The sequence below is a fragment of the Bufo bufo genome, chromosome 1, assembly GCF_905171765.1.
Source record: "Bufo bufo chromosome 1, aBufBuf1.1, whole genome shotgun sequence".
NCBI lineage: Eukaryota > Metazoa > Chordata > Amphibia > Anura > Bufonidae > Bufo > Bufo bufo.
In genome coordinates this window covers 83,444,116-83,468,771 of record NC_053389.1, presented here as the reverse complement: position 1 = coordinate 83,468,771, position 24,656 = coordinate 83,444,116, and the positions used below count along the sequence as shown (strand labels likewise).

General features: G+C 45.4%; 1 protein-coding gene across 1 annotated transcript in view; it reads right to left on the bottom strand.

The window, feature by feature from the left end:
- The window catches only part of LOC120990033, a 74,069-nt gene extending 51,712 nt beyond the window's left edge, over positions 1–22,357 (bottom strand). Inside the window, exon 1 of the mRNA XM_040418574.1 lies at positions 21,628–22,357. Within this exon, the coding sequence (XP_040274508.1) occupies positions 21,628–22,357 (730 nt within the window). The remainder of the gene's footprint in view (positions 1–21,627) is intronic.
- Positions 22,358–24,656: the final 2,299 nt, after the last annotated feature.

Genomic DNA, 24,656 nt, shown 5'->3' with positions numbered 1-24,656 from the left:
TACCCACCGACAGGACGGGCCATTGGAGACGTGAGGGTGCTACGGAGGACTCCGTTGAAGATCCCACCTCGACAGGAGCGAATATTGATGCTGCCAGTAGGGGCTGGACGACGAATGAATGGACTGGAGGTCCTGATCGAGCCCGCTTATCAAGAAGAAACGCAGATTCGCCCACTGGTAGCCCGGGCCCTTGTGTTTGTGAAAGACGGATGTGTGCCTATACGCTGCTGTAATGTTGAGGACTGCGAGTCAACCGTCCCCGCAAACACCCTGCTGGCCAAAGTTCATGTGTCCAAAGGGGGTATCGCTCGACGAAGGGGCTTTATGCTGCAGCCGGATAGGAGATCAGCCTGGACCTATGCTGTGGAGATCCATTCAAGGAAAACCCAGACAGCGGAGTGGAACGGTCGAGTGAGCATGGCCCGTATGGGAGTGGACTGCAGAACCCTGGCCCCGGGGGAACAAAAGCTGCTGGAAGACACCCTCTGGGAATTTCAGGAGGCCTTCTCAAGACATGAGGACTTTGGGTGTGCTACTGCCATCAAACGTGAAATCCCAATCGGCAATGCTGCGCCGATCAGGGAACGCTATTGGCAGATCCCACCTAAGATGTATCAGGAGGTGAAAGATATGGTGGCCAGCATGTTGGAGAACCGGGTGATCCAGGAGAGTCAAAGTCCGTGGGCTTCTCCGGTAGTCTTGGTGCGGAAGAAAGATGGGAGTCTCCGGTTCTGCGTGGATTATCGGAAGCTGAATGCTCAGACCGTCCGGGATGCCTACCCCCTTCCGCGGATTGAAGAGTCATTATCGGCCCTAAGCCAAGCTAAGTTCTTCTCAACTCTTGACTTGGCTAGTGGATACTGGCAGGTGCCGGTGGCCAAGAAGGATAAAGCCAAGACGCCTTCATTCTACCTATGGGACTCTACGAGTTCAACCGGATGCCCTTCGCCTTCTCCAATGCTCTGGGGACATTCCAGCGATTGATGGAACACTGTCTGGGGGACCTCAATTTCGAATCAGTGTTGATATACCTGGATGACATAGTAGTGTTTGGGGCTTCCTTTGAAGATCACCTCCAGAAGCTGCGGCAAGTCTTGGGACGGCTACGAGACCATGAGCTCAAGATCAAGCCAAAGAAATGCCAGCTGTTCCGACAGCAGATAGAGTACTTAGGACATGTGGTCACCCAGGAGGGGGTAAAACCGGCCCTCAGCAAGGTGGAGGCTGTTCAGAAGTGGCCCCGGCCGGGTACGCTACGGGAGGTACGGGCGTTCGTGGGACTGGCCGGCTACTACAGGAGGTTTATACCCAAATTCGCTCATCTGGTGGGCCCGTTAAACGAGTTGCTAAAAGGCACGGCTGGGGGCCCGAAGAAACGCCCCGTCAACTGGGGGCCCCGGCAAAAAGAGGCCTTCGAATCGGTGAAAGAGGCGCTGACCAATGCCCCGATCCTGGCTTACACTCGGTTTGATATCCCATGCTGTATACTGATGGAAGCCTACATGGTCTGGGGGCCGTATTGTCCCAAGTCCAGGATGGACGGGAGAGAGTCATCGCCTATGGGAGCCAGTCCCTAAGAGAATCAGAACGCAACCCTGATAACTATGGCTCATTTAAACTGGAACTACTGGCACTGGTGTGGGCCATGACTGAAAGGTTTGCAGAATACCTGACTGGTGCAGAAGTGACCGTGATGACGGACAACAACCCATTGGCACACCTGGAGAATGCCAAGCTCGGCGCATTCGAGAAAAGATGGTTGGTCCGCCTCTCTAAGTACCAATACCGCATCAAGTTCCGGTCCGGTAGGGAGAACGGCAACGCCGACGCCTTCTCTCAAGTTTCAGTAGGACAGTCGACTTAGAGAGCCGATGAGGAGTTAGAGGATACTGAAACTCCTGACCTTGGTCGCTTACCTCTGTTCCCGGATGTGGCACATTCAAGTGGGGTGGCGTCTGGAATGACGCTGGTGCTGGGAAAAACGTTGACTGATTGGGAGAGAGTCCAGGATAGCTGCCGGGATTTGTGGAAAGTGAAAGAATAGGTTCGGAGCAAGATCTGGCCTCGGCCAGAAGAACGAGCCCTCCTGACCCCAGAGGGTCAGAAGTTGTTAAGGCAGTGGGACAAGCTGACAATTACTCAGGGCCTCCCCTGCCGGATCATATACTTACAGTCAGAGCTGCAGTACCGGCAACAGATTGTCATTCCGATGTCGTTGGGACCGGAGGCCGCCAGAGAAGCTCATGAAAAGGGAGCTCATTTTGGGAGCGACAAAACGTTCAAGTGGCTCCAACGGCTGGTGTACTGTCCAGATCTGGCCGACATGGTGTCCGCGGCATGTCTTAAGTGTCGATCCTGTGGGTTGAGTAAGAGTACTGAACAGCGGGCTCCTGTGCAGACCATCCACACCTCAGCGCCCCTAGAACTTCTGATGATCGATTATGTACAGATCGGATATTCTACCTCGGGACACTCGTACTGTCTAGTTATGACAGATCACTTTACCAAGTATGCGGTGGCTGTGCCCACCAGAGACCAAACCGCAGAGTCGGCTGCCGAAGCTGTCTGTAAACACTTTATACAGGTGTTCGGGTGTCCACGGAGGATACAGTCTGACCAGGGAGCATGCTTTCAGGGTACTCTAATGAATGAACTGTACCAACTGTATGGGATTGAATGCTCACGAACCACTCCATATCACCCACAAGGAAACGGGGCGTGCGAACGCTTCAATCGCACCTTGCTTCAGATGCTGCGGACTCTGGAAGACAGTCAAAAAGCCCAGTGGCCCACATACCTACCTGAGTTGATGTGGGCCTATAATAACAGAGTACACAGTACCACCAGATACTCTCCACATATGCTCATGTTTGGACGAGCCGGACGGGAGATTGAAGATCTCCATATGCCTAACCCAATGGAGCCCCCACTGAGAAGTACCACTGCATGGGTGCAGGAGCACCGCCGCCGGCTGAGAGCGGTATACAAGGTTGTGGGGGAGCGACTGGGACAGGTGGTACACCCTAACCCAAGACCAGTGCAGAAAGATGGGTATGTCCCTGGTGATCGGGTGATGGTCAAAGTCAAACGGCCGTCAGGGAAGTTGGATGGACGGTGGGAGGCAGTTCCATACACGGTGAAGAGAAGGGTAGACCCCGCTATTCCGGTCTATGAGGTAGAGCCAGTAGTGACAGGGGGACCCTCACGGAACTTACACCATAATATGTTGAGACGTTGCAATTTTGATGAGCCTGTGTGCATAGAGGGGGTGCCTCCTCATGCTCAGGGTATGGAGGAAAGTCCCTCAGACGAGGAAGAGGAGGAATGGTCCCTGCTCAAGTGTCCACAGAGGTTCTGGCCGCGGCAGGTTTGCCACCCAGATGCAATGCTGAGCAATCAACAGCTCCTCTCTTGTCAAATAGGCCTGATGTCCCCAATATTTCTGAAACCCCCAATCTGAGAAGGTCAGCGAGGTCCAATGCTGGTGTGCCTCCACAGCGCTATGCTCAGCATGAGTTTGTATGGGGAGAGTTGCCGAGGGCGACAACTTCTAGTGGGGTGGTATGTGAGATTGTGAAACAGCTATTTCTGCATAATGTCTGTATTTAAACTGTCATTTGGCATTCTGGGCACTAGAGGCCACTGTTTTGCAGCTACAGCCAGCACACTCTGAGATTTGAATATGTAAACCAGATGATGACTCATGCTGCTGCCTGTGAGTGAACTAGGAGGTGTTGATCTGGCATGGAGGAAGGATTGTGCTGTGAGGGACTGAATCCGATTCCATCCTGGCTTGCAGATGTCCGGCAGTTAATGGACACTCAGAAGGAGGAGAGTAGCTGTTATATCCTTTCTGTATCCAGCTCTTTTGAAAGAGAGGTTGTCCCAGGAAGACCAGTCCAGTGTGTGGACAGAAGGCCTCACTATCAAGCAAGGCTGCACGGTTGCTGAAAAGTTGGTGGCCATCTCTGGTAGGCTGCATCCTCTGGCCCAGAACGGACACAGGTCAGTACACCTGGTTACTGATTGCAATATATTGTGTGGCGCCTGAAGTTACAGAGACTAGCCTAGGCCTAGCATTAGTTAGTCAGTTAGGATTTATATTGTTTTGCTAGGCTGTACTGTACTGGACTGCAGCGCAGTTATTGACTTGCAGGCTCTGCTGCGTTTAACACCAGCTAGGGGTGTCCTCTGTAGCGGCACAGCACGACTTGCAGGCTCTTCTGTGTCCGCCATCGGCTAGGCCTGTCCATTGGGCAGGGACATTTACTGTGGGTCCTGGATATAGCGTTTCTATGCATGTTTGTATTGCTTTGGTGATGCTTATGTTATTACTTGTTGTTTAAGTAAAGTTTTCTGTTCTTGCATATTAAGCTGATGTCAGTGTCGCTTTCCTTGTCTGTGACTCTGCTGTATTCTGGGGAGCCCACCCCGGTACACGGCTTACAGTGCCAGCACCGATATCGGCTGTTTCAAGCAGAGTGTTAGCTGCATATTACAGCTGACACTCTGCAACTGCTGCCGCTCTGCCATAGTGAAGGGGGGGGCTGCACCGGGCCATCCTGTAGGGGGGAGGGGTTTGTGTCCACCGGCAACATTGAGAGAGTGGAGGGTTGGAGGGAGGCTTGGACCACTGCGGCGGCTATCCTGAAGGGGGGGAGTGGTGCTTGTATTTACCAGTAAGATTGAGAGGGCAAAGGGCGGGAGGACCACTGTGCCAGACATCTTGAAAGGGGGGGGCTATCCTGAACACAATTGGAGGGTGGGGACACGGGGGGCGGGGTGACATCAAGCGCCACTGGCTGGGGGAGAGCAGGGGGCAGTCAATGTGGTCATTGCTTGACTGACACGTTCATGGTAGGTGGTACTGAAGCTCCCGGATCACGTGCACAATGAACGGCACGTCTTCTTGAAGCAAGGAGGAGGTGCAGGGAGGGCACCATGTGACTAGCTTGCTGAGCTCAGCCCCGGAAGGAAATTTTTAATAAATGTTATTTAAAAACTTGCAGGGTGTGCTGTTGTGGCAAACATCAGATAGAAAAGTTTAATGTTGGATAACCCCTTTAGGCCTCATGCACACGACCGTTTTTTTTAAGGTCCGCAAAAACGGGGTCCATAGGTCCGTGATTTGTGACCGTTTTTTCGTCCATGGGTTTTCCTTGATTTTTGGAGGATCCACGGACATGAAAAAAAAGTCGTTTTGGTGTCCGCCTGGCCGTGCGGAGCCAAACGGATCCGTCCTGAATTACAATGCAAGTCAATGGGGACGGATCCGTTTGACGTTGACACAATATGGTGCAATTTGAAACGGATCCGTCCCCCATTGACTTTCAATGTAAAGTCAGGAGTCCCTTTTATACCATCGGATCGGAGTTTTCTCCAATCCGATGGTATATTTTAACTTGAAGCGTCCCCATCACCATGGGAACGCCTCTGTTAGAATATACCATCGGATTTGAGTTAGATCGTGAAACTCAGATCCGACAGTATATTCTAACACAGAGGCGTTCCCATGGTGATGGGGACGCTTCAGGTTAGAATATACTAAAAGAACTGTGTACATGACTGCCCCCTGCTGCCATCACTATGGGAACGCCTCTGTGTTAGAATATACTGTCGGATCTGAGTTTTCACAAAGTGAAAACTCAGCTCTGAAAAAGCTTTTATGCAGACGGATCTGCGTATCCGTCTGTGTGAAAGTAGCCTACGGCCACGGACGCGGATGCCAATCTTGTGTGCATCCGTGTTTTTTCACGGACCCATTGACTTGAATGGGTCCGTGAACCGTTGTCCGTCAAAAAAATAGGACAGGTCATATTTTTTGGACGGACAGGAAACACGGATCACGGATGCGGCTGCAAAACGGTGCATTTTCCGATTTTTCCACGGACCCATTGAAAGTCAATGGGTCCACGAAAAAAAACGGAAAACGGAACAACGGCCGCGGATACACACAACGGTCATGTGCATGAGGCCTCATTGTGACAGCAGCTGCCTACCGACAGGGCAATCTCGGAGATCTGCAGCGCCATGGGGCAGATCGCAATGTGACCTGACGCTTTTATACGTGGGGTTACAGCTAAGAGCTTACCGCCACAACATATAAAGTTGTGCGGCGGCAAGCAGGTGGTTAATCTTAAAAGGCATATGCTATTAAAAGCAGAAATGCAAAAAAAAAAAAAAAGTACAAGCACTGAAGCAATCTAATGGACTCTTTATTAATCCACCCTCAGGGAGCAAACTAGCTCAATTCACTACAAATTTTATAAATCAATTAAAGAACACCTAAGGGCTCTTTCACACCTGCGTTCTTGTCTTCCGGCATAGAGTTCCGTCGTCGGGGCTCTATGCCGGAAGAATCCTGATCAGGATTATCCTAATGCATTCTGAATGGAGAGTAATCCGTTCAGGATGCATCAGGATGTCTTCAGTTCCGGTACGGAACGTTTGCTGGCCGGAGAAAATACCGCAGCATGCTGCGCTTTTTGCTCCGGCCAAAAATCCGGAACACTTGCCGCAAGGCCGGATCCGGAATTAATGCCCATTGGAAGGCATTGATCCGGATCCGGCCTTAAGCTAAACGTCGTTTCGGCGCATTGCCGGAGCCGACATTTAGCTTTTTCAGAGTGGTTACCATGGCTGCCGGGACGCTAAAGTCCTGACAGCCATGGTAAGTGTAGTGGGGAGCAGTGTACTTACCGTCCGTGCGGCTCCCCGGGCGCTCCAGAGTGACGTCAGGGCGCCCCAAGCGCATGGATCACGTGATCCATGTGATCACGTCATCCATGCGCATGGGGCGCTCTGACGTCATTCTGGAGCGCCCCGGGAGCCGCACGGACTGTAAGTATACCGCTCCCCCGCTCCCCGCTCCTACTATGGCAACCAGGACCTTAATAGCGTCCTGGGTGCCATAGTAACACTGAAAGCATTTGGAAGACGGTTCCGTCTTCAAATGCTTTCAGTACACTTGCGTTTTTCCGGATCCGGCAGGCACCTCCGGCAACGGAAGTGCATGCCGGATCCCAACAACGCAAGTGTGAAAGAGGCCTAAGACTGGGTTCACGTCACATTTTTGTCTTATGTTTAACATATGCAAAAAATGCATATCTTAAACAGGTGCCTCCATTGTAAAAAGAAATGGGCAAAAATGAGATGTGAACAAGCCTAAATCTAATCCATTGTAATGCAGCATAGTGAATCATGGCTCATAGGTTTCATATACCCTAAAATACAGAGACGTAACTTGGAGCTCTTGGGGCCGATGTAAAATCTGTAGCAGAGCCCCCACCTATCAGATGCCTTTTCTAATATTCTGGCAATAAAGCCTGGGTGAGACTGCTACTTCTTCCTTCCTTTGGCTGGGCCTCTGCTTTCCCAAGTGCATGCAATAGTGAACAATGATAAGCAAAATGTTCTGATCTCCCCGCGCCCGAGTAACCTTTTCTGTTCTCTCTTACCAGGATTTAATAGGATTACCTGCTTAGCAGTCTGGGAAGGAACATCAGAGAAAGCACTAGAAGTGTAACCTCATTTACATGTGATATCGGCACTGACTGGACAGTGTTGGGATGCACCTAAATGAACCTTTATTGCAGACTGCTGGCATTTCATTCATGACTTCGAGCAGCAATAATAGAGGAATGGCACATCATAGAAAAGGTAAAGTCTATACAATATTTGGAAGAAAGCAAAAGGAACTATAATTACCCTCTCAGTGCAAACAGGACACAGCTCCATACATGAGGCACTATGTCTTATAATTTATATTCCATTTATCAAGCTTATTGACCACAGTTATTTCCAGCAGAGTAACAATATCGTCAAATGCCATCAACAGATCACTAGAACTAACCCCTTCTAATTCTGAGATCGCTAACTGCAAAACTCAAAACATTATATTATGTAGGTAAATTAGTCCCTTCGAAACAGAAGGAACTTCATGGACCAATGGCATAGATGGCACCTCTCCAACCATCCCCTTTTCAGGTAGACTTCTTGGACACGGCAATAATTTTTCCCTGATTACACATAAGATCCTCGTGGGTGGCGAATTGGGATGTATATATGTTTAATATATATGCACAGGATAACCTTGAAAGGTGGGAACCCCAGGTCGTGCAGTAAACACCCCCCAAATAAATAGTTACTGTCAATGGCATTACTAGAAAATGTTGGGCCCCACAGCAATCTTTTGATGTGTGAAGTTACAACTTCCACTAGGGCCTGGACGTGGTAAAGGTGTTCTGGATTAGAAGAACTGGCCAGGCAAAGACCAGGAATGGTGAAGGTGCTGTAAGTTCCCATGGTGGAGGAAGCCCAAGGGCACACACCCCTTATGTCTTCCCTATAATCCTCCTTGTATGCAGTGTTCTATAATATAGGGGAAGTTGTAATTTATCGACCAGTCATCGACTTAAAGGCACCATGTCCTAATGGCAAGGCCCAAATGCTAAAAAGTCTCATGTTTCTAGCTTAGAATCTGACCAAACTTCCGTAAAGAGTAAGCCCACTGTTGCTATATAATGCTGCAAAGCAGATAAAATGAATACAATCCACATGGTATTGGAAAGCCGTACTGTACATAACTATCCAGATCTAATAAACTACAAAAAATAATATTCATGAAAGCATTTTTTTTTTTGTTAAAATAATAGCCAACGTGAAATAATGCCCAACATCTGTGCTTCAACGTCTAAGCCGCCTTTTACTGGAGAGAGGGTCTTCATTAACACAGAGCGGCTCTCTGTAAATGACGCATGCATAATCTACGCAGAAAGCGAACAGGTTTAGGGCCCGGATTATTGAGACCTATAATCCTCAACAAATGAGGCCTGAAGCTCATCAAAAGCTAAGATTACTTTGCAGATAAGGCAGGAAAACCCGTGCTGGTGAACGGCAGCCCCTTACAATCTCTAAGATTTTCTCTTGTACATGTGATTTCTTAAGGATTTTCTGTAAGTTGCCATGTTTCGCAGCTGAAGGTGCATTTGATTATTTATAGATTCTAATTTGTAACTGGTAATGTCTAAGCTGGAATCCCTGACCGGATCTCACGTCTCTACACAGTATGCAGAAACCAATGTCCCCTAAAGGTTTTTTTCTGACCTTCTGAGGGACAAGTTTAAGTGTTAAATAAAATATATAGGTACAAATATAAAAATAATACATTATTTTGGTCATGTTACAACATATGTCAAAATAGATGTTCCAGAATGGTGGACAGAAATCTAATGGTGAGGTTCTTCTATGTGATTTAACCCATACAGTACAGTACCAGCGCCATACATGTATGGCGCTGGCTACTGTGTTTAAAATACCAGTATGCCGTAGTCAGCGCTGACCGCGACACCTGCAATGTCCATGCAGGGGGTGAGCTTCCATCGGGTCCCTGCGCTGCTGTTACGGGGACCCGATGGCTGGGACAGCAGCCCGATGCCTTCCTTAGACATCGTGGCTACCTTCCTGTAAGTCTGTGAGACCCAGCCCCATGGATCTCACAGGAAGCAGGCTGTTAGTGTATTACACTGAGTAATACACTTACAGCCAATGCATTAAAATACAGATGTATTGTAATTCAGTGTACAGGGGATCAGACCCCCAAAAGTTGAAGTCCCATAGTGGGACAAAAAATAAAGTAAAAAAAAGTAAAAAAAAAATTAAAAGTTTCAAGCAAAAAAAAAGCGTCCTTTTCCCAAAATTTATAAAAAATAAAAATTTACTAAAATTTATTAAAATATAAAAATATCACATGATCCACCCTGTCAGGTGAACAGCATTAAAAAAAAGCTGCCATTTTCTGGTCACCTTGCCTCACAAAAACTGTAATACCAAGCGATCAAAAAGGCATACTTAGCCTAAAATGGTACCAGTCAAACTGTAATCTCATCCTTCAAAAAATGAGTCCCTACCTAAGACAATCGCCCAAAAAATTAAAAAAAATATGGCTCTCAGAAAATGGCAACACAAAAACAAGATTTTATTCTGTTCAAAAGAGCTTTCACAGTGTAAAACTTGACAAAAATAAAAATAATAGACACATTGGATATCGCTGCATCCAGAACAACCGGCTATATAAAATATCACATGAGATGCCCCCTCAGGTGAATGCTGTAAAAAAATATAAAAAAAATGCCAAAACAACCATCTTTTGTCACTTTGCCTCACAGAAAGTGTAATACCAAGCGATTAAAAAGTCATATGCACCCCAGAATGGTACCAATAAAAACGTTGCCTCATCCCGCAAAAAATTAACTTCCACATAAGACAATTACTTAAAAAATAAAAATCTGTGGCACCTATAAACCAATCCATCAAAATCTGCACTGCAAAAGCCATATGATGCTCCTTCCGTTGTGTCTCCACAGCAGTTTACCACCACATATGGGGTATTGCCGTGTTTAGGAGAAAATGAGTAACAAATTTTGGGTGTTTTTTCTCCTGTTACCCCTTGTGAAAATGAGAAATTTTTCGAGGGTTTCTACTGTAGGGGTAAGTCAGGGTCTCTTCAAATACAAAAAGGTACCCAAAAAGCATTCTAGCAAAATTTCCTCCAAAATCCATATGGCGCTCCTTTCCTTCTGACCACTGCCACATATGGGGTATTTTATGTAAAGTGCAGGATCAGAGTAATGTATATTGAGGTTTATTTTGCTGTTAACCCTTGCTGTGTTGCAAGAAAAAAAAAGGATTAACATAAAAAAATCAATCAGTTTTGAATAATTTGAGGGGTGTAGTTTCTAAAATGGGGTCATTTATGGGTGGTTTCCATTACGAAATCCCTTCAAAATCAATTTATAACTGAATTGGTGCTTTAAAAAATGGTTTGGGAAATTTTGTTGAACATTTGAAAAATTGCCTCTAAATTTCTAAGCCTTCTAACGTCCTAAAAAAATAAAATTACATTTACAAAATTATGCCATGCTGCGGTATTTTCTCCGGCCAAATACCGTAAGAGTGACTGAACCAAAGAACGTAACGGAATGCTTTCCATTCAGAAAGCATTAGAATAAAACTGAAGCGTGTTTTTTTTTCAGTATTGAGCCCCTGTGATGGAACTCGATACCGGAAAACTTTAAGGCAAGTGTGAAAGTACCCTTACATGATGGATTAAAAGCATTATAAAACTTTTTGATGTGCATTGAAATGAAATCACTTTAATAGCATAAAAATAAAACAGTGTTTCAGATTTCCATGAATAACCCTAGCCAGTGGCGGATCCAGGGGGGGGGGGCAACGGGGCAATTGCCCCTCCCGAGCTGGCGGCGGCGGGGCACAGGGAGGAAGAGGCCTGCATCGCATCGCTGACATGGAGGTAAGTATGTGTTTTTTTTTATATATACAATGCTGTTATTACTGGCACAGAGGGGCTGTTATTACTGGCACAGGGGGGCTGTTATTACTGGCACAGGGGGGCTGTTATTACTGGCACAGGGGGGCTGTTATTACTGGCACAGGGGGGCTGTTATTACTGGCACAGGGGGGCTGTTATTACTGGCACAGGGGGGCTGTTATTACTGGCACAGGGGGGCTGTTATTACTGGCACGGGGGGGCTGTTATTACTTGCACGGGGGGGCTGTTATTGCTGGCACATGGGGGGCTGTTATTAATACTGGCACATGGGGGGCTGTTAATACTGGCACATGGGGGGGCTGTTATTAATACTGGCACATGGGGGGCTGTTATTAATACTGGCACATGATTGGGGCATCTACTGAGGGGACATCTACTGAGGCCACAAAGAAGGGGTATTTTATATGGGCGCTCTGTACAGTACAATTTTATACTGGGACACATTATGGTGGGTACTATGGGGAAGGGGGGAGAGGAGTACTATGGGATCATCTACGGGGGGCACTAAGAAGGGGTATTTTATACTTGCAAATTATGGGGGACACTGATGGCATCTACTGGAGCATTTTATACTGGTACATTATGGGGGACACTAGGAGGAAGGAGGGTGTGGAGCACTATGGGGGCATTTACTAGGAGCACCATATAGGGGTATTTTATACTGGGACAATTAGCTCAACTGGGGGCATTACAAGGGGGTATTTTTTGCACTGTCACATTATAAGGAGAATTATTTCTACTGGGGGGGGGCTTTATTACTCCCCCATGGAATGACCCCCTAGTAGCAGCACCAGCCTCTCCCTGCTCTGCTATCCCTCTGCCCCTTCTCCAAATCCTTATTATGAAATCTTTCTCATTAAGATAAAACACAACATCAGCTCCGCCGAGCCCCCCAGCCAAAGTGTGGAAGTGGCGTCCGAGATCCCCAAGGGCCAAGTCAAGTAATTGTAAGTTTTCATGTGAAATATGTTTGTTATACACATATAGCCTACACTGTGCCACACAATATACAGTATACCTCTACACTGTGCCACACAATATACAGTATACCTCTACACTGTGCCACACAATATACAGTATACCGCTACACTGTGTAATCTGTTCTATAAGCACCATTGTTTTGTGGCGGCGGACAGAAAAAAATCTGAAAGTGCCCCTCCCGAGACCAGGCTCTGGATCCGCCACTGACCCTAGCAGCTATATATTTCATGGATATCCAATGAAAGTGTATGTTTAGCAGTCTCCTGAAAACGAGCAGTGTATAATGTGATGGAAAAATGAATCCAGCCAACAAAGGAGGCAATATAGACAATCACAATACATTAGTAAGTTCTCTACATGATAAATGTCATTTGAAGAAGTGGCACAACCCCTTTAATGGTTTCCAGGTAGCAACAGATTAAAAAAAATTAAAAATGTATTAAACATGTACTATAGGGATGGAATGTATTTGTTGGCTATATAGTGGATGTGTATCAGGGGTGGAGATTAAAGGGTTTGTACAGGATTAGAAAAACATGGCGCCTTTCTTCCAGACAGAGCGCCACACTTGTCCACATCCTCACTGATGAGCTATCCTCAGGACAGGGTGAGAAGAGTGCCCTATTCCATGGGCTAGCCCTGTCCAGATGTCCTTGTGTGCCCTATGCAAATGTCCAACTCATTTCATCACAGCTTAGTGGAATCAGATGCTATCAAGTTCAAACACAAAGATTATGGCTAAACTCTAAGGTCCCTTTCAGACGAGTGAGTCTCATACATCGGACTCGCATAATGCTGTCAGTGTTATCCAATATATTCCAGACCTCTAAGGGTTATATAGCATCATACATCAATATAATGCTATGCAACCCCGTCAGTGCTGGAAGGTCAGGACAGGAGCTGTCTCATACTCACATTGCGAGTCCGGAGTGTGGAACTCGCTCGTCTGAAAGGGGCCTAAGGCTAGTCTCAGATGAGCGTATTCATTCTGGAAAGCACGCTCCGCGTGTGAGTGATATTTCCCAAACAGAACGTTGCTCCTGTCAAGTGACCTCACAACATTATAATTAGAGATGAGCGAATCGAATCCCACGAAGTGGAATTCGATCCGAATTTTAGGATAAATTAGATTTGCCTCGAAGCCGAATTTCTTCTTGCTACGTGTCAGCGAATCGATTTAACCTGAAATGGTGTAAAAAACTAAAAAAATCATACTTACCTCCTCCATTTGCTTGCGATGGGCCGCGCAAGATTTCGCTCCAGATCTTCAAGCAAGATGGTGGCGGCCGGCCCGTCACGAGCAAATGGAGGAGGCAAGTGTGATAAAAAAATAATGTTTATGTTAATTTCACACTGTTTTTACACTCAGATGAGGAGTCATCTGAGGGGTACAATGACGGGGGGCGGCGCTATCACAGCTCCATGTCATTGCACCTGCTACTTACAAAAAATGCGCTTCATGTTGATCGCGAATATTCATAATGCGAATTTTAATTGTGAATATCGCCACAGATTTAGAATATAGTGCTGTATATTGGTATTTGCGAATATTCTAGATTTTTTTTCATCTCTACCCATGATCCCTCCCTGCTTCTTGCTTGTGGGCCAATGAGAAGGCTGCAATGTCTTTGTCTGAGCTTAGCAACATCCCTAGCAACCAATAGGAAAGTTGCCCACCCCTTACTATATAAGAACCTCCCCAGCGGCCATTTTCTGTAGTTTTATGGAGTTCTGAGAGAGACAGCAGTGACATTGCTGTGCTCTGTGCTTTAGGCTGGGTTCACACGAGCGGATGCCGTGCGTGGCATCCGCTCCGTGAAATAGTGCCAAGACCCGATGCAGACTGCAGAGGCACGAAGCATTAACATGACTGATAATGCTCCGTGCCTCTCTGTGACCTCTTTACTACGAAATCACAGTGACTGTGATTTCGTAGTAAAGAGGTCACAGAGAGGCACGGAGCATTATCAGTCATGTTACTGCTCCGTGTCTCTGCAGTCTGCATCGGGTCTTGGCACTCTTTCACGGAGCGGATGCCACGCACGGCATCCGCTCGTGTGAACCCAGCCTTACTGTGTCATTACATTAGTTAGTTAACTCATATATATACTACAGATAGTTAGTGGTAGATCAGTATAGGTTAGATAGTTAGTTAGTAATAGTTAGTAAGCTCATATATATATGATACAGATAGTTAGTGGGAGATAGTCAGTGTAGGTTAGATAGTGATATAGTGCAGCTGATAGGTTCCAGTGCAGGGTGTTAGGTAGTGTGATAGGTTCTGCTGTCCATACATACATGCTACAGACATAGTGCTGTGATGTCACAACAACACTTAGTGCACCAATCAGTAATATGTAGTCAGACCTGCTAAAATGTGAAGTTGCACGTATCGTGCCAAAATATGCGCAATCACGAATATATTGGAGCACTGTATCTGCATATAAAGCTATTGTAATGTTCTGCCGTGCCAACCATTTTCTCCAGTCTCAGGAAACTTCTAGCAGCTTGAAAAATATATTGTATTGATTTTCACAATCAAGAAAATAATCGTGAATTCTCTAATTTATGAGCAATATTTACCCAAAAATTCACGAAATATCGCAAATTCGAATATTGCCCCTGCCGCTCATCACTATTCATGATGAAGTTATTCGGCACAAAGCAAATATAATTTTTTTTTATTTGGCGAATCAGCCAAATTGAACTTTTCATAAATTCGCTCATCTCTAATTATAATAATTTATGATGTTGTGAATTCCAGTCTCACCGCCGATCTGCTGAACTGTAGTCATCGTCTTAGACGCTTAGATGCAAACATTATATATAGACTAAGCCCTCATTCTGAAATGATAAAATCTGAGACTCTCAACCAATATATTTTGATCAAAACACATCTGTGCCCACCTACCCCCGCCAAGGTGGTCTCAGTCAGACAGGTCCTACGCTAAACCTACCTACGGTATGCCGTTGGGCATCTACAGTCAGGAGAGCAGACCCTACGCATATACTGTGCTGCTCCTAGTCACCTCTGTGTGCACCCAGCAACCAATAAGAGGAGGAGCCCGCACAGCTATATGTACCACCTAATCAAGGTCGACTGTGGTAAAGACGGGGCAAAAGTGCACAAAAATGCTACTTCCAGGATAAAATAGCTGTCCATGCTCCTACTCTCATTACAGATCCTGAAAAAAAATAAATGGAAAAGTTTGGCACCCATTTGAGCCATTTCCGCCTGAGATCCTTTTTTTTTCAGATGGGAAAAAAAGTACTACATGCACAGGATCCTTTTTATTTTATTTTTTATTTTATTTTTATACAGGATCAATCAGTTTTTTTCCTTTTTTTCTGATCTTCTGACGTTTAACAGTAATGTGAACTCTTCCTTAGGCCTCTTTCACACGGGCGAGATTTCCGCGCGGGAGCAATGCGTGAGGTGAACGCATTGCACCCGCACTGAATCCGAACCCATTCATTATTATGGGGCTGTGCACATGAGCAGTGATTTTCACGCATCACTTTTGCGTTGCGTGAAAATCGCAGCATGCTCTATATTGTGCGTTTTACACGCACATAGAAGTGAATAGGGCTGCGTGAAAATCGCAAGCATCCACAAGCAAGCGCGGATGCGGTGCGATTTTCACGCACGGTTGCTAGGAGATGATTGGGATGGGGACCCGATCATTATTATTTTCCCTTATAACATGGTTATAAGGGAAAATTATAGCATTCTACAGGGTGGGCCATTTATATGGATACACCTTAATAAAATGGGAATGGTTGGTGATATTAACTTCCTGTTTGTGGCACATTTAGTATATGTGAGGGGGGAAACTTTTCAAGATGGGTGGTGACCATGGCATTTTGAAGTCGGCCATTTTGAATCCAACTTTTGTTTTTTCAATAGGAAGAGGGTCATGTGACACATTAAACTTATTGGGAATTTCACACGAAAAACAATGGTGTGCTTGGTTTTAACGTTACTTTATTCTTTCATGAGTTATTTACAAGTTTCTCTTTGTTTACAGCCATTGACATGTCGCCGAGGTTAACACGTGAGGAGCGGATAGAAATTGTGTTGATGTCTGGTGAACGCAGTAACCGGGTCATTGCAGCAGATTTCAATGCAAGACTGTGAAACTGGTTCAGTGTTGGATTTGCCAAAATGTGGACGCATGAAATCTGTCTCTAATGAAGAAACATCAGTGGCTGTCCTAGCCAGACGCTTAGATGCAAACATTATATATAGACTAAGCCCTCATTCTGAAATGATAAAATCTGAGACTCTCAACCAATATATTTTGATCAAAACACATCTGTGCCCACCTACCCCCGCCAAGGTGGTCTCAGTCAGACAGGTCCTACGCTAAACCTACCTACGGTATGCCGTTGGGCATCTACAGTCAGGAGAGCAGACCCTACGCATATACTGTGCTGCTCCTAGTCACCTCTGTGTGCACCCAGCAACCAATAAGAGGAGGAGCCCGCACAGCTATATGTACCACCTAATCAAGGTCGACTGTGGTAAAGACGCATGTGGACGCATGAAATCTGTCTCTAATGAAGAAACATCAGTGGCTGTCCTAGCTTCATTCAGCAAGAGCCCACAGCGTAGCACTCGGCGCATGTCACTGGAGAGTGGCATTAGTCGAACATCCCTTCGGCAGATATTAGCTACTCACAAATGGCACCCTTACAAACTCCAGCTACTGCAGCATCTCAACAAGGATGACTCAGATCGGCGCACTGAATTTGCAGAATGGGCAAAACAAAAATTGGAACAGGACCCTCAGTTTACACAGAAGATTTTGTTCAGTGATGAGGCAAACTTTTATGTGAATGGTGAAGTTAACAAACAAAACCACCGCTATTGGTCTGACACTAACCCACATTGGATAGATCCCTCCAAGACTGTTGGAACAAAAAAATTGATGGTATGGTGTGGTATTTGCGGTACAAAGATAGTGGGGCCATTCTTCATCAATGGAAAAATCAAGGCCACTGGATATGTGAAATTGCTACATGATGATGTGTTTCCCTCTTTATGCACTGAAGCTGGCACATTCCCTGAGTTTTTCCAGCAAGATGGTGCACCACCACATTATGGGTGTCAGGTCCAAGCATTCCTAGATGAACAGTTTCCTGGAAAGTGGATTGGTCGTCGTGGGCCAGTTGAATGGCCCCCAAGGTCTCCCGATCTGTGCTAGCATTTCTCCTGCGGTGTTGCTATCAGTGTGTGAAGAGTGGGAGAAGAGGGTTGCATTGACAATCCAACACAATGGGCAGCACATTGAACACATTTTATAAGTGGTCAGAAACTTGTAAATAACTCATGAAAGAATAAAGTTACGTTGAAACCAAGCACACCATTGTTTTTCTTGTGAAATTCCCAATAAGTTTGATGTGTCACATGACCCTCTTCCTATTGAAAAAACAATAGTTGGATTCAAAATGGCCGACTTCAAAATGGCCGCCATGGTCACCACCCATCTTGAAAAGTTTCCCCCCTCACATATACTAATTTGCCACAAACAGGAAGTTAATATCACCAACCATTCCCATTTTATTAAGGTGTATCCATATAAATGGCCCACCCTGTATATACAGAATGCTAAGTAAAATAGGGCTGGAGGGGTTAAAAAAAATTAAAATAATAATTTTACTCACCTTAATCCACTTGTTCACGCAGCTGGCATCTCTTCTGTCTTCATCTGTGAGGTAAAGGACCTGTGATGATGTCACTGCGCTCATCACATGGTCCGTCACATGATCCATCTCCTTGCGCGAACAAGTGGATTAAGGTGAGTTAAATTATTTTTATTTTTTTTAACCCCTTAAGCCCTATTGTACTTGGCATTCTGTATTCAGAATGCTATTATTTTCCCTTATAACTATGTTATAAGGGAAAATAATACAATCTACACGACACCTAAGCCAAACCTGAACTTCAGTGAAGAAGTTCGGGTCTGGGTAGCACATTCATTTTTTTATCACGCGCGTGCAAAACACATTGCACCCGCGCGATAAAAACTGAACAACGGAACGCAATCGCAGTCAAAACTGACTGCAATCGCGCGGGTTTGCCGCAATACATCCGGGACGCATCCTGAACAAATTCGTTACGTCTGTGTGAACCCAGCCTTAAAGTAATAGAGTAAAACTTTTATTGTGGCAATTGTGTGTTTTGACCTTAACCCTTTCGGGACCCAACCTATTTTAAATTTTTCATTTTTGTACTGCCTTCCAAAAGCCTTTTTTTTTCTTTTTCTTTTTTTCGGTTTTCTGCTCACATAGACATATAAGACCGTGTTCACATCTCAGGCTTGCCTGATCTGGCGGGCTTTTCTGGCATAAATGCTGGCTGTCGGCCGGACCAAAAACGCTGCATGAGAGGTATTTTTACGGCTGAAATCCGGAATTTATGTCGGAAAGCTGCCAGATCACCGCCTGATCCCATTCTAGTCAATAGGAATCTGGTAGTGATCTATAGAATCCAGCAATGCCAGATCCAGTGAACTCCGGCAGGCTGTTCTCTGCTGGCACAGCCTGCCGGAAATGTTTACCAGATATGTGAGCGTGGCCTTATGACTTGTTTTTTTTTGCAGGACAAGTTGAAATTTTTCTTCAAAATCTTATTTTATTGTTATGACAGACATGTTACAACAACAAAAGAGAACAACATAGTACTCCATATTCAAACATTGGTCGATAGGCAAGATTACATTGAAAGATAATAAATTGGGTGTAATATGCAAAGTGACAGCTTAGCATTATACATGTGGAAACAGCTTCTATGTATTTAGTCATGGTATCGCACACCTAGTTCCACAACTTTGGCTATCCATACGATTTAACATTAAAGTAATTCCTCTTGTTCCTTAAAGTAACTCCTCCTGTTCCTTACCCCTAATGTAACTTCCCTTATTTATTGCGTTCCTTATGCCAGTCCACCCATTTCACCCAAGTCAGCAAAAACCTGTCGTGAGACAATGACTCCCAGCTTGTCAATTCCTCTAGTTGACATATCTCCTGAACCTTATTGACCCATTCTTGAAGGCTAGGAGTTTCTTTGGATAGCCAATATTTAGGTATGAGCAGTTTCGCTGCAGCTATGAGGTGCGCCGACAATGAGTGTCTGGCAAGTGGATAATTGCAATCTGGCAGGTTCAAGAGTGCTACGGTCGGGGATATAGGTGAGCCCACCCGGCAAATCTCCTGCACTGCTTTACTAATCCTATCCCAATATTCTGATATAATAGGGCAAGACCACCAGATGTGATACATAGTTCCACTATCTCCGCCACATCTCCAGCAATCAGCTGAGTATGTAGGGGAAATAGAATGCATTCTCGCTGGGGTCTTATACCATCTGGTTATTATCTTATAGGAATTTTCTTGTAATTTAATACATCTTGAGTGGCCATGTGAGTGTGATAATATTCGGCTTGTGATCTCTTCAGTCAATGACTGCCCTATCTCCTTCTCCCACTGCTCGATGAACCAGGGTCTGGTGTCCGTACTTGACTCCAAAATTTTTCTATATAAAAGTGATATCATGCCTTTCTTACCTATAGATTGGTTCCACACTACATCATACCAAGTGGGAGTATAGCTACTTGGAGAAGTAGATAAATATAACTTACAGTACCAATTAAGCTGGGAATATTGTGGAGTCGTCCAAGGGATATGCTCAAATCTAGCCTTCAAATCCGATACTTCTGGTACTTGACGCCCTATAAGGAAGTCTCCGACTGCTACATCGCCTAGCGCAGCCCATAGACCTAAAGCATCTTGAAAATCAGCATTTAACAAGTAGGGTAAATGCCGAACAGGTGTAAGAGGGGATATTGAGGTAGAGGCGCATAAATGACTTGATAGTTTGTGCCAACAATCTGCCACTCCCTTCAATGATGCCGGTAATCTAGAGAAGTGTCGGGAAGGCCCACCCGGATCCCATAACAAGGCCAGAGCTTTTGATCCCAATACTCTCCTAGCAATTAAGCATCCTAACTTATTAACTTTGGGATTTATTATCTCTGCGTGTAACCTCAACTGTATAGCCTTATAATAGCTGCTGATGTCCGGCAAACTAATGCCCCCCTTAGATCTAGAAAGGGTCAACCTCCGGTGAGCTAGTCTAGGACGGGTCTGGTTCCATACAAACGCTGAAAATATTTTCCTAACTTGCGTCAAAAAGTGGTGGGGTAGTTGCACCGGTAACGCCTGCATTAAATAAAGTAGTTTGGGGAGGATATATGTCTTTAAAATATTTTTTCTCCCCAGCCAGGACAGGAACGGTATTTTCAACTCTTTCAATTGAAGTTTAATGTCAGCTAAAAGTTTAGGATAATTCCGGGAGAAAAGTTGTTCCGGATCCCTAGTAATTTGAACCCCTAAGTATTTAATGTGATCTTTTTCCCATTGGAAGGGGTAATTCTTCTCTAATTGGGCTATAATCGCCGGAGGGGTATTGACTCCTAGTGCCACACACTTGGTCAGATTTATTTTAAAATTGGAGATATAACCAAAGACATCTAATTGTCTCAGCAAAGCGGGAAACGCAACCTTGGGGTCAGATAGTAGGAGAAGCATATCATCCGCAAATGCCGCTATAGTATGCGTCTGGGACCCTATACGTAAGCCTTCTATCTCCTTGTCTTGCCTAATAGCTTGCATGAAAGTTTCCAAACAAAGAATGAAAAGTGTGGGGGAGAGTGGGCAACCCTGTCGGGTCCCATTCCTTATCTCGAAGTGAGGAGTGAGGATGCCATTTATGCGGATTTTAGCCGTGGGGCAGGAGTACAAGGACAGCACAGCAGTCACAAACTGAGAGGGAAAACCAAATTTGTGTAAGGTAGCTTCCATGTAGCACCAATCTACTCTATCAAATGCCTTTTCTGCATCTGTACTCAATAGGGCAAGTCTCTTACCATGAGTCAAGGCATATTGTTGTGCTTGCATTACCCTAAATGTGCTGTCCCTGCACTCTCTACCGCTCACAAATCCAGACTGCTCTGGGGAAACCAGGCCCCCCAACCAGGCTGCTATACGGTGAGCTAGGATCTTCGCCCAGAGCTTGATATCAGCGTTAAGCAATGAAATTGGGCGATAGCTAGATGGGAGGTTCAAGTCCTTCCCAGGGTTAGGCAAGACCGTAATGTGGGCCTCTAATGACTGTTTGGGGAGTATCGTTCCATTCATCAGGGAATTGAACAGTGACACTAGTTGTGGGCCTAATATGCTGAAAAATTTCTTATAATATGCAACGGTTAGGCCGTCTGGTCCTGGACTCTTACCTGTAGGGGTCGATTTTAAGACTTTCTTAACCTCATCTAAAGTCACTGGAGCCACTAGCGCCTCTCTGCCGGCGTCTGATAAGACTGGCAGGCTGAGAGACTGCAAGTATGCGGTCGTTTTTTCCCGACGGTCGTTCTGCACTTCTTCAGTATCATTTTTCTGTATATTATACAGATCATGATAGTACGTGGTAAACACTTGTGACACGACTTTAGCGTCAGTGGAGAGACTACCATCTTGAGTCATCATCTGCTTAATATACGACTGCTCTGTCCTCTTTTTAATCAGTGCAGTCATTACCTTACCGCCTCTATTTCCATGTATATAGTGTTTGTGTTTGACCCGCATGTAAGCCTTAGCTACCTTAACATTTAGTACCGACTTCAATTCCTGCCGTAGTGACACAAGTTGTTCTAATTCTCGCTCTGCCAAGGACTTTTTGTGTATTCTTTCTAGTTGGGATATGCGGGTCAGGAGTTCAGTGATGCGTTTTGCCCTTTCTTTCTTGATATAAGAGCCCAATGCAATGAATTCCCCTCGAATCACCGCCTTATGCGCCTCCCAAGAGATAGCTGGGGAAGTAACAGAATTCACATTAAGTTCAAAGTAAGTTTGTAATTTCTTCGTGATGGTCTCTGTATGCGCTTGCGTATCCAGTATTGTGTGATTCAGTTTCCAGGTCCACTCTCTCCCAACTAAGTCAGGAATCTGAATGACACAAGACACCATGGCGTGGTCTGACACAGTTATATTATCTATGTTGGCAGATTTCACTAGAGGTAAGCTATTTTCTGGTAACATGAGATAATCCAGCCTCTGGTACGACCTATGTGGGTTGGAATAAAAGGTGTAATCTCTTCTGCTCCCATGTACAGACCTCCAGATATCGGCTAATCGTAGTGCCTGTAATCTGACTTGCATGGATTTCAGGGCCCTAAAGGAGATAGCTGAACGCTGTGTCGAGGAATCTAACAAGGGGTTCAAGGTTAAATTGAAGTCGCCTCCTATTAGTATTTCACCAAATGCAAAGGCTGAGATTTTATCTAGCATCTCCAGTAGCCACTGGACTGTTCTGACATTAGGGGCATATAAATTACATAGCGTAAATTTTTTATGACCTATTTCGCAGTTTACTAGTAAGTAACGCCCCTCCGGGTCAATCAGCTGGGAGTGCAAAGTAAAGGGGACATGTTTCCGTAGCCCAATACTAACTCCTTTGGACGCACTCCTATCGGAACAGGAATGGAGCCAATAATGAAAGTTGGAATTACCTAAATTGGGAATATGATTAACCGAGAAATGTGTCTCTTGCAGCATAATAATGTCCACCGATGATGTCTTGATAGTTCTGAAAATCCTACCCCGTTTCACCGGGCCCTTGCAACCGTGGACATTAAATGTCCCAATGTTAATAACTAATGGCGCCATTCCTATTCCTTATAGAAGAAGTCACTCTGCCTTTGCCTATTAGGACCAGAATTAGAGTACATAACATAAAACATTTCAAAATAACAGTTAAACGTACAATATAAGATACAAGCAAAAATACTCTTGGGCCAGGCTTTTAGGCATGACCCTGTATCTTGGGGGGTGATCGTCTGTAACATGAACAAACCCTGATCGGCCTAGATCCTTTTTAGAATACCCGATAGGCTAAATCAACTCCATCAGGAGTAATATATTATTTTGCTTACAAACCCAAAACCCCATATTTCGGTAACATATATATAATAGAGTGGAATTATAAGGTGCTATAGCACGTCCTGCGGTTCTCTGGTGCACAGACTGATACTAGTGGGTAATGGGAATAAGATATAAACAATATGTGCAATACTTTCTTGATAAACAGTCAGAAATAAAAGGGAAAAAAAATGAATGCTGTCCTTCAACAGGCACATACTCTGATTAAGGCTGATTCTATTGGCATCAAATCTCCATATCATTCCTGGCCGCTTTCCTATATCTCCCGCTCCTTTGCTGCTTAGGCTTCAGCCATGGAGATGTCTCTGGTAGAGGTGGCAGTTCTTCTTCTGCAGGAACCGGCAACCAGGAGGCGATCTCTACAGGTGCTGTATCCGTCATATTCCAGAAGGGTACCAAATCTGCTGGAGATCTTACTGTAAAACGGCGATTTCCAGCTGTAATCAGGATTCCAAATGGGAATAACCACCGATACGGAAACTTCAAGGTACGCAGCAAATCCGTTAATGGTTTCAATATTCTCCTTTTTTGTAAGGTAGATGCTGCCAGGTCTTGAAATAACTGGATGCTCCTGCCCTGCAGTGTTACTTCTTTTAGCTCTCTGGCCTTTTGCAATATTTCCTCAGTGTCCCTGTAGCTCAATATGCCACATATAATGTCCCTGGGGTTCTCTGAGGTATTTGGCTTGGGTCTCAGTGCACGATGCACCCTTTCTATAATTACACCCTGGGCTCTCTCTGGGCCTAACAGAGTGGCGAACAATGAGACCATTACTTGTGTTAGGTCCTCTTTATCTGCTGCCTCAGGAAGGCCCCGTATTCTGATGTTGCAACGGCGGCTCCTATTTTCCTGGTCTTCCATTTGTAATAGCAGGCTGTTCATTGCTCTAGAATGAGAGCTTAGTGAGTCCTTGACCGCTGTGTTAAAAGTGAGCAAGGAATCTTGTACCTGCTCTAAAGACTCCACTCTGTCCCCAATATGCCGGACGTCCGTCTTTATGGCGGCTAAATCTGCAGCGATAGGTGCCAGGGCTCTTTGCAATGCCTGTTCAATAAAATCCCTAGTGAGCGCCGCTTTCCCCGGCTCTGCCTGCTCCCCGCTCACCTCGCTCGCATCGTCACACTGGGCTCCAGGGCTTGAGGCCTCGCAGGCGTCTCCTTCACCCTGCCGCTTCGGCGCCATCTTAGAAGTGCGTGCTGGAACCTGGGAAGCCGGTTTCTGAAGGTATTTCTCCATATCCGACTGGTGCGGTGAGTCCCTCCTTTGCTCTGAGGTGATTCTAGACTGTTCCTTGGACTGGATCTTCATTTCTGTGGTTCGGGTATCG